Consider the following 19,628-nt stretch of genomic DNA (forward strand, 5'->3'; position numbering starts at 1 on the left):
AGATGAATTGGGTCGTTTCTTGCATCCTAGAGTTGATTTTGAGGTAATATCATAGGAAGCAGGGCGGATGCTGAGAGCATTTCTTTTAACACTTTTTAGGGGTAAACATATTCAGGCTTAGGCCATTTAGTTTGTGGAAAGAGATTTATTACCCTAAAGGGAATAAGTGCTTTTTCTTCATGGTAGAAAACTTTATTAAAATAATGCACTAAATAACTTGATTGAGGGTTAAAAGTCAATATTTGGTTTTTTTTTATTATTTTTTTAGATTGATATTTTGTTTGCAAGATTAGCACTGCAAACTATTCCTGAGGATTTGGACCTTCGAGATGATAGCCTACTTAAAAATTTAGACATTAGATGCATACGAAGTCTTAACGGTATGTATACAACTTTGAATTTTTAAGTATCCATTTCTCTGTCAAGTTAGTTTCAAATGGGGTGTGCGGAGGAGAGGCAGTTCAATAGGTATGTAGCTGAGTTGCAAAGTTTAAGTGAACTCATGGTGGCTCAACTTGCCTAGATTTAAAGTAACTTGTCCAGGCCAATACTATTATATGGCATTTTGAAAAATTGGCTGTTCTTTTTGTTAGTCAGATTCTTTTGCCTTCTTGTCAAATCATATCTTAAACATCAAAGCCTAGAAACTTGAAATTGGGTTGGTTGTGGATTTCTCACCTAGAGCACTAGCCACTTATACATGAAATAAATAAATATAGCAGTCTCTTCCATGGCAAAATAGGAATGTCAAAACACTACTGATTTGAGGGCTACCTAGTATCAGGATTACTTGCCGGGTCCTGTCAGACCCTCAGTAAATTTGGCAAGTTTTTATAGTTGATCTAACTTCTGAGGTGTGAAATAAGCATTTTCATTGACATCTCAAAATGTTAGTGTAGAAGAAAATTGCATTTTTATATAATGCAACTGTGCTGCAACTCTGTACTCGGGGTCACATGTGTTGTCACAAAATAGGCATAAAAACTGAAGTGAGGACTCTTTGGTTTCTGTGGCAAATTGGAACTTCTGACTGCTTCAAGTAAATTTAAAAAGTAGGCATTTTATTCAGTTAAATACAGAATAAAAATGTAATCAGGACAGTATTCCTTTTATTAAAGTCAGTTTTATTTGGCCTTCAAATTTTCAGCACCATTGTGTCTTCTGCTTGTGTGAAATGTCTTGGGAAGGGGCCCTGAACTCCTGGCTCCCACCAACTAGCTGTCTCCCTGAGTTAAACAGCAATAGTTGCCACCATATGTTAACTGGAGAAGTTTTGCTAAAATCGGTGAAGCTGTTAAAGTTAGTACTATAATGCATCCGTAATCTTTAGAGTTGGTACTCCATTAGTACTATAATGCAACCGTAAGCTTTAGAGTTGGTACTCCGTTGAGTTAATGGTATAGTTTATATCTCTGAGCTGTTTGATGCTGTTCCTTTGCAAACTCACCACTGCAAAGGTTCATGTTTGGAAGATTTCACAACCATCAGGGCTATAAGCTTAATTTTTCAACACTATTGTTGATATTCTGCAGTCCAATTTTATGTCAAATTCCGTAGCAATGAATTGCATAAAAATCTGGTCCTAGTTATAAGAAGTCTGTGTGCAACATCTCTGTTGTGTTTGTATACTGCTGTTATGCAGGTACCACCCTTTTTGTATGTTGTATTAATTTTTATTAGGGCTGTCAAGCGATTAAAAAAATTAATAGTGCAATAAATCGCACTGTTAAACAATAGTATAATACCATTTATTTTTGGAGGTTTTTAACATTTTTAAATACATTGATTTAATTACAACACAGAATACAAAGTGTACTTTGTATTTTTTTTTTATTACAAATATTTGCACTGTAAAAATCAAAGTGTTTTTTCAGTTCACCTAATACAAATACTGTAGTACAATTTCTTTATCATGAAAGTTGAGCTTACAAATATAGAATTATGTACAAAAAATAACTGCATTCAAAAACAAAACAATGTAAAACTTTAGAGCCTATAAGTCCACTCAGTCCTATTTCTTGTTCAGGCAATTGCTCAGAAAAACAAGTTTATTTACATTTGCAGTAGGTGATGCTGCCCGCTTCTTGTTCAGTGTCACCTGAAAGTGAGAACAGGCGTTCGCATGGGAGTTTTGTAGCCAGCATTGCAAGGTATTTACATGCCAGATACGAATATTTAGCATATGTCCCTTTGTGCTTCAACCACCATTCCAGAGGACAGGCATCCATGCTGATGACTGGTTCTGCTTGAAAATAATCCAAAGCAGTGCGGACTGACGCATGTTCATTTTCATCAGCTGAGTCAGATGCCACCAGCAGAAGGTTGATTTTCTTTTTTGGTGGTTTGGATTCTGTAGTTTCTGCAATGTTGCTCTTTTAAGAGTTCTGAAAGAATGCTCCACACCTCATCCCTCTCAGATTTTGGATGGCACTTCAGTGTTTTAAACCTTGGGTCACGTGCTGTAGCTATCTTTAGAAATCTCACATTGGTACCGTCCTTGTGTTTTGTCAAATCTACAGCGAAAGTGTTCTTAAAATGAACATGTGCTGAGTCATCATCCAAGACTACTGTATAAGGTGTTCAATCACAAATTTAATTAACGCATTATTTTTTAATGAGCGTCGTCAGCATGGAAGCATGTCCTCTGGAATGATGGCCGAAGCATGAAGGGACATACGAATGTTTAGCATACCTGGCACGTAAAATACCTTGCAATGCCGGCTACAAAACGCCCATGCGAACGCCTGTTCTCACTTTATGGTGACGTAAATAAGAAGCAGGCAGCATTATCTCCCATAAATGTAAACAAACTTGCCTGTCTTAGCGATTGGCTGAACAAGAAGTAGGACTGAGTAGACTGGTAGGCTCTAAAGTTTTACATTGTTTTGTTTTTGAGTGCAGTTATGTAACAAAAAAATCTACATTTGTAAGTTGCGATCTTATGATAGAGATTGCACTACAGTACTTGTAGGAGGTGAATTGAATAACACTTTATCATTTGTACAGTGCAAATATTAGTAATAAAAATAATATAAAGCGAGCACTGTATACTTTGTATTCTGTGGTGTAATTGAAATCAATTTATTTGAAAATGTAGAAAAACTTCCAAAATTTCAATTGGTATTCTATTCTTTAAAAGTGCAGTTACAACTGTGATTAAGTGTGATTAATTTTTTGAGTTAATTGCGTGAGTTAACTGCGATTAATTGACAGCCCTAATTTTTATATGAATTATCCTTTCTTCCCCAAAATGCTGCTGCTGTACAACATAATAAAAAGCATATGAAAATATATTAAAAGCAAACACCCTTTTCACATTCAAAACATAAGTGAGCCAAGTGTGAAATGTAATTTCTAGTTGTGCTGATCTTTGTTAGATTTGAAGCTGGGGTGAGGGCAGATTCTTTATCGTTAACCATTAGAGGTAACAGGTGCTTTCTGTTGGCCAGGTTGCAGGGTAACCGATGAAATTTTACATCTAGTACCAAACATCGACAACTTCAGGTTAACACTGAGAGCTATCAAACTGTGGGCAAAACGTAAGTTTAGTCTCAGAAAACAGGTTCTCAATAAATTCTTATCAGTGACCACTGTGATAATGACTAACTCTCTTCTTCTGTCTTTTTTTCCCCCCTGCATCAACAGGCCACAACATCTATTCCAATATACTAGGTTTCCTTGGTGGTGTTTCCTGGGCTATGTTAGTAGCAAGAACTTGCCAGCTTTATCCAAATGCAATAGCATCAACTCTTGTACATAAATTTTTCTTGGTATTTTCTAAATGGTATGTTTTAATTTTAGATTACACTAAAATAAAATTGTTTGTAGACACTGAATTTTAGTCTTGTTTCTATGGCATTTCTTCAGCTGGTGTCAGGTTAAGTTGGTAGTTTGCAAAGTATATTGCTGCCTCTGTGTTAGTGAATTGTGTTATCTGGTGAGCTAGACAACATAACCTTTTGTTAAAGGTTATATGACATACTACTGTTTAGCCTTTTAAAAAACCACAAACACAACAAAATTTTGCAGATTTTTAACTGGAAGGTTTTAAAACATTTGTGGTAACTCAGGACCTCTGTTACTTTTCAGATGTGACCCTTGCATAGTCCTAAATCAGAAAGAGCACGAAAATGTTGAAGAATTATTGTATATTCTGAGACATTAAAGGAATGGTGGTAGTATGCAAGGGGATTGTTCATTAAAATGCAAAGTAAATTTGGCAAAACATGTAACTTGCAGAGAATAGTTGCCTAAAATTTTCCAGAAGGGTTGTATCTGTAACCTTGAGCTATGTGTTCCCTCGTGTGAGATGTCGAGGGAGACTTTCTAAAATCCTTGTACAAAATGACAACTAGATACTAAATTCAGCATGTCTGCTGTAACTTGCTAACATGAAGATCATTATTACTGTTCACTTTTTCTGAAAGTTCGTGGCTTCATAGTCTCTAGTATTTTTAGGGGGTTGATTCCTAAATAGAAAGTTGTTGACCTCATGTCACATGATGCTGATTCAGCAGATTGATTGAAACCCCCCTGTTTATAGGGTACTGTACACTCAAAGCATATGCATTGCCAGTTTTATGTGAGGACTTTAAAAACTGTTGATCATGTGCACTGCCCAAGAGCATAATGCACAAATACTGCAAAACTCCATTGCAGGTAACTCTCATTTTTATAATACTAATTTAAAGAAAATCTAATTGATGGCTATTAGACTATTAAATGTACTTCTTAATTGGCGGTGTTCTGTAGGGTTAAGGGCATCTTGAAGAGAAGAAGTGTTGCATTTCATTTAGAAAGTGTTTCATTCGGCATGCTTTTTCTTAAATAATCTGGATGGGAAAAACCTTTAAATTTAATGCATGTAGTTCATAATAACTAATCATACAGCAGTGTACCATGGTCACAACTGATAGTTTCTTCTCTAGATTGTCGATGAACAGAACTAGCATGAAGACAGAATTAGTAGTACATCTTTGCAGAGGTGATTCCTTCAGTAATTCAGCCAGAGGTTATGCGTCTATTACAAGAGTGGTCAAGGTTCTGTGGCCTGCAATGTGCAGGTCAGACTAAATGATCAGGATGGTCCCTTCTGACCTTAAAGTCTGAGTATATTTGAAGAGCAATTTAAAGAAGTTTGCTTTACAGCTACTTGTTTTTTTCATTCCCTTAATTAAGAGGCACAAACTGCTTTGTGCTGATGCGTTGGAGCAAATTGTTATAAATCCATGTAAAGTCGTTAGCTCAGCTACTAAAAACCAACAGTAGATTGACTTGACTTCAAGAGAGAAAAAAAAATCATCTGATGCTGTGCCAGGAGGGCAAAATGAAGAAGGATCACATTCAAAAGTATTGTATGTTTTACAAAATAAGTCATTATGTCCATTAGTCTTATTCAGTGCTACAATCTTTTTAAACAGGGAATGGCCAAATCCAGTGCTATTGAAACAGCCAGAAGAATGCAATCTTAATTTGCCTGTATGGGACCCAAGGGTTAGTGTATTATTTTTTCCCAGTATAAATTACACTGTACAGTAGAGTAAATCAACTGCTTAAAGAAACCCAGGGACACTTTATTTTTAGATTATAAATGAACTTAATGTGTGGATATTACATTTTCTTTCTGGTAACTTCATCTATAATTCTTCCATACTGTGCAGAACATAATTAGTTCACATTCTGTAAACTACATCTAAACTCCAGATTTTTCAGTAACTATGCTTTTTGTCCAACTTCAGCAGTAAGTGATCTAAATAAATGCTTGCTAAATGCTCCCTGTACAATTTTTATATAAATAGATACATACACTAAAGCAATTTGTTAGAACATAGATCACACTTCTTTATGACATTTCACTGTCTGGGTGATTGATTAACTTATTTTCAAAATTGTATTTTAACTACTGTGGTATATTTGTTGTAAATTTTGCAATAATGTGTCCTTTGTGTTTTGGACCAAAGGGGAATACAAATATTAAATAAATAAATAAATAAATAAAACTAACTTTGCCTTTCTTTCAGTTACCATAATTTTGATCTCTCTACTTCGTAGCATCTTCATGATTTATATTTTTCACTTTAAAAGTTGAAAAATGTGCAAGGACTCAGAGTAACATCCTATGCTAAACATAAAACCATTATTATTTAAGGTGTAAATAGGGGGTATAGTCAAATAGGAAATGTACTATTTCACCAATAGTGAAATGTTCTTAGGGTTCATCTTTTGGGGGGGGGGGGGGAGCCAGTGTGAGCACAATAGGCTTGAAAGCTGTACTGTATGACCTATGTTTTTAAATACATTTTCCGCTTGCTTTGACAAAAGTCTACATTTAAATAACGTCTGGGTTGTGATGTAAAGTAAGATTAAAACAATGTTCTTAAGTCACCCTATTGTTCCTGTTGTAGGGGTTTGAGGTCAGTGTGTGATGTTACGAACCATATGTGCTGTAGTAACTAAACAAAACAGGGTAAGTTAAGGACAGGGTTTGAACCTTAACTTCAAATTTACAACCTGACAAAACACAAGATCACTAGCTTAACGTTATTTAAATGTGATTTTGTCTTTGCTGTTTCCTTCTTTTATTTCCCCATGTGCTGTTTTTTAATAAAGGATAGGTTAACACAAGTGCTGCTTCCCTCAGGATGCCCAGAGCCTTTCCTCTTAGACTGGCTCTTTATTTTCAATAGTGTTATAGGAATAAATCAGACATCATATTTCAAAGGGTCTCAAGACAGCTGTTTCTCTGAAGGTGTCCAAGATGCTCAAGTGGTAATGAGGTACCCGTGTTTCAGTATGATCACAGGCTAGCTTCTATTGCAGATGTAATAATAAATTCACCACTAATCTATTTCAGTTGGTATTTTTAGCTTTCAAAACTACCCAGTATCGATAGTGAGGCATGCTGATAGTTTATGATCTTCTCTGTTCCATTTGAGTTTGGAATAACTTCCACAATGTAATTTACTTGTAGGAATATGCAGACAAGATGTTATCCTTGAGTATTCTCAACTTCTGTGCACAGTTGTTCAGTCTAATTTGTATACTAAGATCTCATTTGTTACATTGGAATTTAAGATTCATTTTAGCAAAGAGAGAATTCCAAATTTTTTTATTTTGTGTGTGCTTGAAGAAAACTGATTGGCTGTTGTTATATATAGGTAAATCCCAGTGATAGGTACCATCTTATGCCTATAATTACACCAGCATACCCACAGCAGAACTCTACCTACAATGTGTCCGTTTCTACACGGATGGTCATGGTTGAGGAGTTTAAACAAGGTAAGTATTATCTTATGCTCTTATATATTCCAAAAGACTTTAAAATAATTCCATCATAGGCACAACATTGTTTTGGAATAATGAGTTGACAACAAGCATCCTTCCTAAAGCAACTGAATCAGTCAGTCTTCTTTACTTCATATTTTGTCTGTAACTTGGAAATTTAATGGGTATTTATAGATATTCCATTTTTTCCTTCCAGAAATTGATCATTATTAATTGGAAAGTAGCATTCTCTGTAAGTGGGAATCATACCCTGACAATTGGTTCTTTCTAGGCTGTTCCAGTGGTCTTACAGTCTGCATTACCATGTGGAGGACTGCAGTGCAATTCTGTCGTCTTTGCTGGCATGTGCTAGTGGTGCTAAGGAGGCAGTATGCTTAGCTCTTTAAGAAAATTAGGAGAATGGTACATTGCCTCAGTTGAGTTAAACCTTCTGACAGTCAAAGGACATTTACTGAGACAGTCTTGGCCAGGCAAGGCCTTGATGCACATGGGGAAATACTGATAATTCTCATCAGGATGTTGTGCTCACTCTCCCATTTCTAACAGTCATCTGTCCCAACACGTAACCCTCATCCCAAAGAGGATTTAAGCCCTATAAGGAAAACCTTTTCCTTTCCTTCGTGGGTTTAGCACATTTCCTCTGCGGCATGTTCAGCCTTATTCCAGGAAAGTGAACAAGAACCAGAAGAGAATAAAATTCTCTGGTGGTGTAGTAGAGCTTTGCAATACAATAGTCTGGTCCAATTAAGCTTTGTAAGAAAATTTGTAACAACGCACACTGAGTAGCTGATGACGATACATATAAAATACCACTGGGAGCAAAGTTTGTTGGATGAGACGACCATTGGATTAAAAAAGAGCAAATTAGCAGTTAACTTGAAATAACCTTTGTTTAGTTTATGGACTGTTTTTGTGGATACTTGGTGTGGATCAACTGTGTGAAAAGGATTTAAATGTGTTTTTATAATTCAGGTCTTGCTATCACAGATGAAATTTTGCTGAGTAAGGCAGAGTGGTCCAAACTTTTTGAAGCTCCAAACTTCTTTCAAAAGTACAAGTATGTATTTTATGGCATGGCAGACATGTTTAAGTTTCTTATCATTTACCAAAAAAAAAAAAAAAAATGGTACTTTATAGACAGGCACTTGCATCAGTAGCGTTAAGTATGGTTGAACACTTCCATTAGAAACCTTTAAAGTGCTATATCCTTAAAATAAAATTAAAAAAAAAAAACTTGAAAGTTCTCCGTTTTGTTGGAGGGTTTTTCTCCTGGTTAATTTTGAGATCAGTTTTGCAGTACTTTCATTTTTTTATAAGAAAGAAACTTAAATAACATAATTATACTGCTTTTTTTCTTTTCCATAGTATAATTGATCACCTAATTAGACTATGATCAGGTATGCAGAACGTTACTGGAGAGCTATAGAATTAGTAGGCTAAAACTAGGATACTTGAGTTAGAAGTTGGTTTGACCAATTGCTGAGTGTTCCAGGTGGTGGTAATGAGCTGCTATTGTTGATAGAACCCAAAATCAAGTCAAGTAAAATGAAGTCTGCCTCCCCACAAACAAAATATTTTTTTGAGGAAATTAGCCCTGGAAAGTAGATATTTAAAACTGTGCCACTAGAAAGATGCATTTCTTTTACCATAATGGTAAACAACATACATTTTAATAATAAAATATATCCTTTAGTACATTTGGCAGCTCAATCAACTAAAGTTTTTACTAGTTTTTCCTCAGTAAGAAATAAAGCTGATCAAGGCTTCAGAATATATTCATCTTTATTGCAGCTAGTTTATTTCTAACTGCTGTGTAATGTCGTTACATTAGGGAAAAGTTTGCAGAATTTTTATCCTTAAACATTTATTTTTAAGAGAAATCTAGGAAATGAATTTTTGAGGTTTAACTGACATTTTAAGGGTTCCTACTGGTATGTTGTGGTTGTAGGGGAGAAGCTTGTTTAAATGTATACTGGATTTGCTGAAAAATGTAATTTATAATAAATACAGATTATTAAAATATATGGACTACATTTTATTTGCCCTCAATTTTGTTGGAGACCCACTTTTGGAGTTAAGATTAAATATTTTCTACAATTTTGTTCCTGTTTTGGGTGGTTATGTATTAATCTAAACAAGATTGAAATATACAGTTTTCCCCCATTAAAAAAAAGACTGATGACCATCATAATGTGTCTGTGTTTTGTTTCTGTATCTTTTGCATGATAAAAGCTTTAAAACATCTGAACAGCTTTTATGTTGTATCTTGGAGATTCAATTTGAAAACTTTTAATGGACACTGTAAGGTGATTTCATTTTTTAGAAAGTGAATTTTTGTTTTCACTCTTGTGTTGTTGTTAGCACTGCCCTCTAAAAAGGCTGAAAGTACATCCTCTTTCAGTTTGCCAAATGCTCTCTCCCAGTTTTGAAGGTAACAGACACTAACAGGGCTGAGTTGACTTGAAATAAGACCTATTTAATATAGTTTTATATCCTGGCATGTGCATCGGCATCAGTAATTACAGCAGCACAGCAGTGGATGTAGTCACTGCAAGCAGTGAGTGCACAAGCTTTGTAGGTTCTACTAAAAATGACTGGCTTCCTAATTTCTTGACAATGGAGTGGTACATGGAAGCCTATTAATATTCAGAATTGGGAGGACTTTGAAAGTAATAATTACAATGTATAAAAGAGAAATATTAGTCTTTTAAAACTTTGATTAGTCACTTTTAATAACTCTAAATACAAATGCATTATCAGTAATAATAAGAAATAATAATAAAAAACTTTGGCCAAACCTTTTGATCTAAAAACTAGATTTCTTTCAACCTTGGTTATTATCCTTGTACAGTTCAAACCTCTTATTGCTGAAACTTTAAAATGTTTGGTGCTGTATAAGACACAAGATGACATGGTTCCTGCCTTGAAGTTCACCTTTTAAAATATCAAACCTGTTTGACTCTTACCCCATAAATGCATAGATTTTAAATGTGTATCACTATAAATGAGAATTACCTTGGTAAACAATACATCAGCAGCAGAATAGACAGTTAATTTCTCCCAAATGAATTTTTAATTTAAGTGAATTCCAAATATTCTAGAGAACTTCGGGGGTTACTATATATCCTGCATTGCAGGGGATTCAAAATAGAAAAGATTGTCTGATTTGTCTGAATAGTTGCCAATACTTCAAATTTGAGAGACCAGAGTTCAGGCTGTTTGCACTTGTTTCCATTTTCTAGATGGGAGAACTGTGTTAAGGAGACAACAGAAAACATCACATCCGGACTGTGTGCTCATACAAAAATTAACAAACAAAAAGTTACCAACATGGTGTAACATCTGAATGTAGTTACATGACAAAGTGACGGACTCTTTCCATATTAGCGTTTAAAAATAAAAACTGTATGGTAATAAAATACTCTCCATATACAATGACTTTAAACACATTGTACAAACTTCAGTAAACAAAATCAGTTGTAGTAAATAAAAAAAATAGGAAACTTTAAAGGAGTACTTTACTTACTAATATATCTTGTGCACATAATAAGACTTTACATTTATTAACTCAATATAACTAAACCTAGATTTGGAGAAACCTTATTTAAAGTAGGCAAGTCCAGATGGGTACCCTCAATTTTTCATTACAATATTTTTTCCAAAACATTCTGAATAAGAGGCACAACAGGATGTATGGCTTTTGGCTTTTTATGTGATTATGGATATTTAAAATGGAGTGCAGTTCACTAAATCTTCATTCAGTAGTCTTGATTTTTAAAAAATTGCTCAGGAAGAGGCATAATGGAGGAAAACTCAAATGTTTTTGAAAGGAATATTCTGTACTTCCCAATAGTGGTGTCACTGCTAAAAAATTATTGTAATAGCTGGATTATTATTTTCTTCTAACCTCATGGTAAAGCACCAAAGACATTGTAAAGTTAAAAGAATTATGTAAGAAAATCAGGGATTGAAAATTACAATAAGATGTTACTTGCTATTAGTCATAGGACCCATGACAACTTTTAAGGTCCAATGTTTTGTGAAGCACCAGTGGCTAGAAACTAATACTCTCTCACTGGAAAGCTGTAAATACTCGATATCCTGTGATTAAATTATTTCTCACCCTGCTATGCAACACAAAATCCTTCCTTAAAAATCACACAATCCTGGTTATCTTGAATTCCCTTCCTTCTCCTCCTCCTCAATTCCAATCTGCGTTCACTGACCCTGTCTAAACAAGGACAGTTAATAGACTTCAGTTTATTTAAAATCCGGATTTCAGTAACTATGGTTTAATTGTTCAAGAGATTTATAATCAGAATATGAAGCATCCTTCACTGACCAATCAAGGATTTTAGATTTATCAAGCTGTTTTTATAGAATTGTTCTTAAAAGCCTTTAAAGCTTCTTTAAAGAGCAGCTTCCAACAAATCACTAGAAAATGTTTTTTAAATACCTAGAAGTATGTCCACTTCACTATAAAAATCTTTTACTAGTAAGGTTCATTTCCCGTTGTGAGAGATCCTGTTGGTGTGTCAAGTAGAAAAATTTAAAAAATCTAGTGCTCATTAAGCGGAATTGGTATTAAAATTACATAACAGTATAAAGTCAGATAATGTAGTAGTAATATTTAAAAGACCCTTATTTTCTGCTTCAGGTGCATGAATTTTTGTGCAATAACATTGCTGAATTCATGGAACAGCACTCCGAAAACAATCAATTGTCGTCTGTAACTGTGACACTGCACATTTCTAAGTAGTATTTTAGTTCTGTTGAATTTAAATGATTTATTAGTGGTTTCTCAAGTATTTTTTAAAAAACTGATAAAATTGTTTTACTAAGAACATTTCTTCGCATCAAGTGCTTCATGATAATATTAACATAACCAAATGAATCTTATAGTAAAATTTCATTTTAGCCACTTTTAAAAGAAAATAAATTTTCTTCCTCCCTTCCCCCTTTCGTTTCTTAAAGTACAAGCCTTTGAATTCTATTAGTCCAGAATACTTTTAGTCCATTTTCCCCCTTAGACCTAGGTAAGGTGTGTGTGCATATTGATTGATCTGTTGGTTTTGAGTTACTTTTATAGTGACTTGTGGACTTGCAAGTTTTCCTACAATTTTGTTAAATTGTATCACAATGTTTCACTATTACTGACCTTGCAATTTTCTGGACAGAAGGTTTTGTTTTTTGTTTTTTTTAAGTTAGTGGATAAATAAATCTGTGTGTAACCATGAAATACGCTATGATATAGCCCCTAATCTTACTGGCCTTAAAAAATTAGGCCCCAATCTGGAAAAGGTTTAGGTATGCATTAATTTTACACAGTGAGTAATGCTATTCAGTGTATAAATTTACCTGTCCAAATCTTTGCAGGTTTAGGTCTTAGGCATGTAGAATGCAGCTTTTGAGATCACTTTACAAGATCTTCTTGAAATTATTCCATTAATCTTTTAAAAAATAACCAAAATTTAATTCATCCCTTGTCTTTAAATGAGGTTCCCTTGCCCATCCACCTCCCTTGAGCTTAACTGTTCTAGTTCTTCCTTCATTAAAAATATTTTGGATTTTTATGCAATTAAAGATTTTTGACTCAATATATTGAAAACCTGTGAGTATAGTCGATTATTCTAGAGTAAATCCTGAAGTCTCCGATTAATGGGGAGAGGAAAGACACTTTAGGAAGCTTCAGGAAAAATTGTTTGGAAAACCTCTTAAAGTTGACACTACTTGTATTACCTTTCATCGCTATATTTACCTTTTTGATAAAATACTCAAACCAGTGTGTCAAACCAGTCATCTAGCTATGTCTTGAGAAAAAGATAATTGTGACGAAAACACCAGACGGCTGCACTCTGAATATTTGTTTTTTATTTTTATTTCTTTTGCTTCCACAAAGTGAGTAGCCTTCTGCAATTGGCGATTTAAGTCATAGTCGCACTTAGTTGAGATTCTGGCTTAAGAGCTACTGCATTGCCATGCATTTATTACCCTTTTGTTGATATTAATGCAGCTGTGGACGTCAATGTGAGTTGAATTTTTTTTGAAAAAAATCTGTTAATACCAGACTCCTCTGCAGCCTCTTGTAGATTGTTTAAGCTCTTTATTTTATTCTTCTGTCGGCATTTGTAGCTTAAACTAATAAGGATGTTAATAACTGTGAATGTCCAGTGTCAGACATAAATAGAATAGCCTGTTGTCTTTATCTTCAAAGGCATTACATTGTACTTCTAGCAAGTGCACCAACAGAAAAACAGCGACTAGAATGGTGAGTATCATGCATGCTGGGGGTTTTTAATTCCCCAAATTACAAAACAATTTTATCCAACCAACCTGATATGTAAATGAACAAGTAATACATATATTACGGAAAAGATTAGGTGAAGATTCTGTGCTCTGGAATTAAATAGATGAAGACAATTAATAATGTTGCTCTCTTTCATTAATCCAGAAATTCATTAAGGAAACAGAATGAAGGAGAATATTATTGGCTGCAGTACTCTATTTAAAAGGACCTGCAAAGGTTTAAAAAGATATTACCTTGAGTTTTATGATGTATGAAGAAGGCCTGAATAGCTAGATCTCATTCCCTCTCCTCTGGTTTTTATTCGGGGTTCTCCGATATTTGAGTTCTCTCACCTTAGTTGAAGCAGCGGAGGTGTTGAATCTTCAACAGATACATCTTTTTTTTCACATGTTTAGGCATTAGAGTAAAATAGCTTTTAAAAAACAAAAAAACAAAAAACCTTAATCTGAATACAAATTCATTCCTCTCTCAATTTTCTGCCTTCAGCCTTTCCTGGCTAGGGTATTATTTGATTTCTGAAGACTTACCAATGCATAGTAACTTAATTACTACACCCAGGAAAATCTTTCATTGTTGATGTCATTTTGGGCACAGGCAGTTTGGACAAGGTCGTCATGACTTCAAGACAAGATGATGTGGAATTCCACTGAACAAAGCTACATGGCTTTGTTGGAAAGTAATATTAGGATATTTGTCTGGAGTGAGCTTGTCTGGCCAAGTATTTAGTTACTTGGTATTTCCAGATATTGGTTTAACCAGAACATTTTGGCTTTTTCCTCCCAGAAGTGTGTAGTTGTATTTCAGGTATTTTTAAACTGCCACTTATTAGTAAGTGTGTTTTTTGTTTTTTTTTATTCATTTAGGGTGGGCTTGGTGGAGTCAAAAATCCGAATTCTAGTTGGAAGCTTGGAAAAGAATGAGTTCATTACACTGGCTCACGTGAATCCTCAGTCATTCCCAGCACCCAAGGAAAATCCTGACAAGTAAGCCAAATCCTCACTCCTTAATGCAATAATTGAAGGACATTCTATGCAGATAACTGAAAATTTACAATTTACGTTATTCAAATCCATTACTGAAATGGATGAACATTTAATTAAAAGTAAACTTGACTAATGACTTAAGGTATCAGCAATTATTGGTAAAGTCTGGCATCCACTTACATAAAAATCACTTGGCTAGCGCACAGATACTTTTGTAGCAGTAGTAATACCTTAATGGAGAGATGCAACTTCACTAATTAGCACAGTATATACTGTGCAAAGTTGCCATAATGCTAACCTTGGTATTCCCCTCTTGTGCTGCAGTTGTCTGAGTGACTATTACCAAAGTCTGTTGTTATGCTTTTATTAGCAGCACTGAGAGTCAAGCAAGAGTCGCAGACTCAGTCTCTTATTGATTTCATTATCGGCCTAAATGGCAGCTTAGTTAGATTTGGAGTTTTGAAATACATCTATAGCTAATAGTTTTTGTGTTTTAACTTGCCAGTGATTAATGTTTTAGGAAACACTAATGTCTAGTACCTGTAGGAAGAAAGCAAGTGCATGTTTCAAAACTGACGTTAGGATGTTTGGCAAGTTCTGATTCTGTTGTTTTGCTTTCCAGACTGTTAGGACTGTGTTTTGGGCTTGGTTGGTTGGTTTTTGGCCAGAAAACTGCACTTGACTTGGTGTTTTCTATGTATCAATTGCCATAGCCAGATTAGTGAAAGGTTATTTATGTCAAGTCTGAGGCTGGGAAATAAATTTTTGTGAACAGTTCTAACATGTATTTTTGCAGGTGTAACATTTTGACTTTGTGTTGTCTGTAGCGTGTAAAGCGTTTTCATATTGAATTTAGCTCTAAAATCAGTGCTCATTTCATTATGAAATATCTACAGAAAGTCCACGTGACCTTTTACACAGGCTCTTCAACAAGGCAGTGGCTTCTTGGATTGGGCCCACTGGTGGCTGCTGTAAGCATAATTTAGTTGCACACCCAAAAAGTGAATTTGGGCAAGAGTATTTATAGAACTGTCTAAAATTAAGAAATTACTAGATAAAAATGAATTGCAATTAAGCAATAATAGAATACCATTTCTTTAAATATTTTGGATGTTTTCTACATTTTCAAATATTTTGATTTCAATTACAACACAATGCAAAGTATACAGTGCTCACTTTATTTTTTATTACAAACATTTGTATTATAAAAAACTTCAGTTCACCTCATTGAAGTACTGTAGTGCAATCTCTTTATTATGAAAGTTGAACTTACAAATGTAGAATTATGTAAAAAAAGAATAACTGCACTTAACAATAAAAAATGTAAAACTTTAGAGCTTACAAGTCCACTCAGTCCTTCTTGTTCAGCCAATCACTCAGACAAACAAGCTTGTTTACATTGGTGGGAGATAATGTTGCCCACTTCTTGTTTACAGTGTCACCTGAAAGTGAAAACAGTCATTGGCATGGCATTGTTGTAGCCAGCATAGCAAGATATTTACGTGCCAGATGCACTAAAGATTCATATGCCCCTTCATGCTTCAACCACCATTCCAGAGGACATACGTCCATGCTGATGACGGGTTCTGCTTGATAAGGATCCAAAGCAGTGGGGACTGACCAATGTTCATTTTTATCATATGATTCAGAAGCAGAAAGTTGATTTTTCTCTTTTGGTGGTTCGGGTTCTGTAGTTTCTGCATCAGAGTGTTGCTCTTAAGACTTCTGACAGCATGCTCCACACTTCATTCCTCTCAGATTTTGGAAGGCACTTCAGAGTCGTAAATCTTGTGTCTAGTGCTGTAACTATTTTTAGAAATCTCAGATTGGTATCTTTGCGTTTTGTAAAATCTGTCGTGAAAGTGTTCTTAAATCAAACAACATATGCTGGGTCGTCATCAGAGACTGTCATAAGGTGGAATACAGGTAAAACCACGGAGCAGGAGACATGCAATTCTCTTTTTTCTCCCCTCTCCCACAAGGAGTTCAGTCACAAACCTGCAGGGCTCAACTAGTGTTTCTAGTTTTTGCAGTTTTTCAAAATCCTTATCTGTTGGCACTGATAGATTGTGCTTTTGAAGAGCTAATGTGCATGTGATAGTGGCTTTATTGCAAAGTAGGCTCTGAATCATAGCCAATGTGGAGTTCCATCTGGTTGAAATATCTTGTACAAGAGTCTTTTTTCTTTCTGTCCATTTGCAGCTTGTTGTATTCCTAGCTCTGTACTGTTACCTGGGCTGTGTTTGAAATGGCCCACAAGTTTTCTACATTTTGCCAGCACGTTTTCAAAACCACCATCACTGAGCGCCACTGTAATGGATCACTGCAGTCTGTGATCAATGCATGTCATGTGTTCAAAAGGCAAGTGACTGGCTGCTGCTGCCATTTTATGTGCAGTCAGTACTAATTGTTACCTTTTCTTGAATATTCCATTCTTTCGCAACATCCATGAAATGCTCTGCACATGCTTCAGCATAATGTCTCTCTTCAGTATGAGTTACTGTTACAGCAAATAACTGCAATGTCCAGGCAGCATCAATGAGGTGTGCCGTGATATCAAGATAGCTGTGATTGCTCAAGGATGTCCAGTGATCACCAGTAAAAGCAATAGCCAGTGCATTTTTCAGAAGCTCCAACTTTGTAGTCTTCCCATTGTCATATAGATCACTTATTCATGATGCAATGGTTCCTTGGGAAGGCAAGGTATATGACTGAGTGGAAGATGCAATTTGAATAATATCTCTTAGCCCTCTGACCATTTACAATGTTGAGTGGTCTGCAGTCCATAGTTATCCACTTTGCAGTAGTATTGGTTAAGGTGTTTGTACTTTGTTTGATTCATGGGCTTGTAGCAATCTGGAAGCTCTATAATTGTACTCTGTCGTGGCTGGCTGGATTAATTTGCTGGCGGTGGGTTATCTGTAGCACAAGAGCCAGAAGCAAAAGCATGCTTAGAACGTAGGTGGAAGTGCAGACTTGAAGTGCTTCTGTGGTATTGGGACTCAGCCATGCAATAGCTACAGATAAGTCTTTATAGACAAAAAAACATTTGGAAGTATTTTAAACATAAACTTGCCATTCGAAAGACCTGAACTGTTGCTGCTTTGCTCCATTAACTTTTTCTGATATTTAATCAGTCCAGATCATGAAAACACAGTAGAACTGTCAATGTCTAGAATAATTCAATAAATTCTTCTATATAATCAATATATTAGTGTCCTTTTCAAAAGAGTCTTTGCCATGGATATGGAAAGATTTTACCTCAGGATTAACATTCAGTAGGGGACTGAATTGTGCAGGAGGCTTTTTTTAATTCTGCTGCTCCTGGGTTAGCCTTTTGTATACTATTTTGTATGTGTCCTTCAGAGGAGTCTTGGCTTTTTGAAAGAGTAAAATTTTTTTATCCCAGAAAGTCAGTACTCTGGAGATGAGAGGGGTGAAAGTTATGCACAAGAAAGGTGAATTCTTGATGCTGCCCCTATTGAGGTGGGTTTCTGAAGTCACCAGGTTCGCCTCCTGTCCGAAGAGAGTTTCATTTTAGAAATCTGCATTTGGTGTTGGGGAAGGATAGGGGAGGGGGGAAGTAAGCAAAGACTTGTGCAGGAGGAGAGTCTGGGAGGGCAGGGGGTGACAGCACGGAGTAGCATGCAATAACTTGTGCAGGAGGAGCATGAGGGAGGTGTCTTGCTGCTGCTTCTGGAAAGGTGGCTTCTGGTACTGGGCTCGCCTCGCCTCCTTTTACTGAGCTTGGTGGGCTCCCTTCAGCTGAGTGAGCCTTCGTTTGCAAGGGAGGGTGGATTTTACCTCAGGGACTCATACTACAGGGGAGGAGAGGCTGGTGCAGGGAGGCTGAGCTCACCAGGCCCGTGTTCTCTATGGAGTACCCCTGGAACGAGTGGCTGGCTTGGGGCAATGGGGCACGACGCAGGGGGCTTGGTCCCGCAACTGAGGAGCGGGCTGGGCACGGCACAACAGTGCGCGGGCCAGCTAGGGTGACAACATGTCCCATTTTGGCCAGGACAGTTCCCTTTCTCAGCTCTGTCACAGCCATCCCTACTTTTTCACCAAAACTGAGCACTTGTCTTGGCTGCAAGGCAGAGCAGAGAGTGGCAACTTCTGCACAGGGGCCAGCTGAAGACAGCACTGACTGCCAGCAGGAAAGCAGAGAAATTTGCTGCTGGTGGGCAGTGCTGGCTTCAGAGCTGATCCCTGCGTGGCGCAAAGCTGTCCAGGAGCAGGGGAGGGAACTGGGGAGGCTGGGATTCAGCCCCAAGTGCAGTCGGCACGGAGCTCAGCGGGTGTGGGGGTCAGCCCCCGAGCTCAGACGGGGGTCAACCCCAGGTGGCCCAGGGCTCGGGGGGGGGGGGGGCGGGAGGGTCAGCCCCCAGCTGCAGGCGGCATGGGACTCAGGAGGGGGGTGAGCTCCCAAACTTGGAGAGGCAAGGTCATCCGCAGCTGCAGGTGGCACGGGGCTGGGGGGCGGAGGGTCAGCTCCCGAGTTTTGGGGGCATGGGGGTCAGCCCCAGCCATGGGCGGCACAGGGCTGGCTTGGGGGAAGACCCCACCATGGGCAGTGCGAAGCTTGGGGGCAGGGAGGCTCAGGCTCAACCCCAGCCCTGGGCGGCACGGGGCTGGGGGGGAGAGACCCTGCTGTGGGCAGTGCAGAGCTTGTGTGGGGCTCAGGCGCAGATGCAGGGGGTTGGTGAAGGCATGGGGCAGGTGGCTGGGGCGAGCCTGCAAGTGCGGGGGTGGCTCTGGTGAGCCTCTGGCCATCCTGTTTTTACTTTTAAAAAATACTTCTCTGCTGGAGCTGGCATGAGAACCATGTCTTTCTGTAGCCTCTTCTTTCCGCCCGCCCTCTGGTGGCTTCATGCGTTACTGCACCTGACCTGAGGTAGGTTCTTCGGAGCAGCTGATGCTGCCCCCCCCCCCCGATTGTCTGAGATTAACGTGCTTTTAAAAAATTAACGTATTATTTATGATCGTTAATCACACGCGTTAATGGCAGTTAACTGGCAGCCCTAGAAATTACATGTTCAAAGTAGTTGCTAACA

The 19,628-nt window shown here is 37.1% G+C and overlaps 1 protein-coding gene and 1 pseudogene across 3 annotated transcripts in view; one reads left to right on the top strand and one right to left on the bottom strand.

The window, feature by feature from the left end:
* The window catches only part of PAPOLA (poly(A) polymerase alpha), a 96,785-nt gene that overhangs the window by 33,508 nt on the left and 43,649 nt on the right, over positions 1–19,628 (top strand). For 2 of the 3 annotated variants that reach the window (XM_074956188.1, XM_074956189.1), the window contains exons 7-14: positions 269–380; positions 3,450–3,539; positions 3,646–3,784; positions 5,421–5,493; positions 7,158–7,278; positions 8,257–8,341; positions 13,499–13,552; positions 14,455–14,574. In XM_074956188.1, the coding sequence (XP_074812289.1) occupies positions 269–380; positions 3,450–3,539; positions 3,646–3,784; positions 5,421–5,493; positions 7,158–7,278; positions 8,257–8,341; positions 13,499–13,552; positions 14,455–14,574 (794 nt within the window). The other variant, XM_074956190.1, reaches the window with a different exon arrangement.
* On the bottom strand, positions 15,925–17,687 carry LOC141988378 (E3 SUMO-protein ligase ZBED1-like; annotated as a pseudogene).

The sequence above is a fragment of the Natator depressus genome, chromosome 6, assembly GCF_965152275.1.
Source record: "Natator depressus isolate rNatDep1 chromosome 6, rNatDep2.hap1, whole genome shotgun sequence".
Taxonomy (NCBI): Eukaryota; Metazoa; Chordata; order Testudines; family Cheloniidae; genus Natator; species Natator depressus.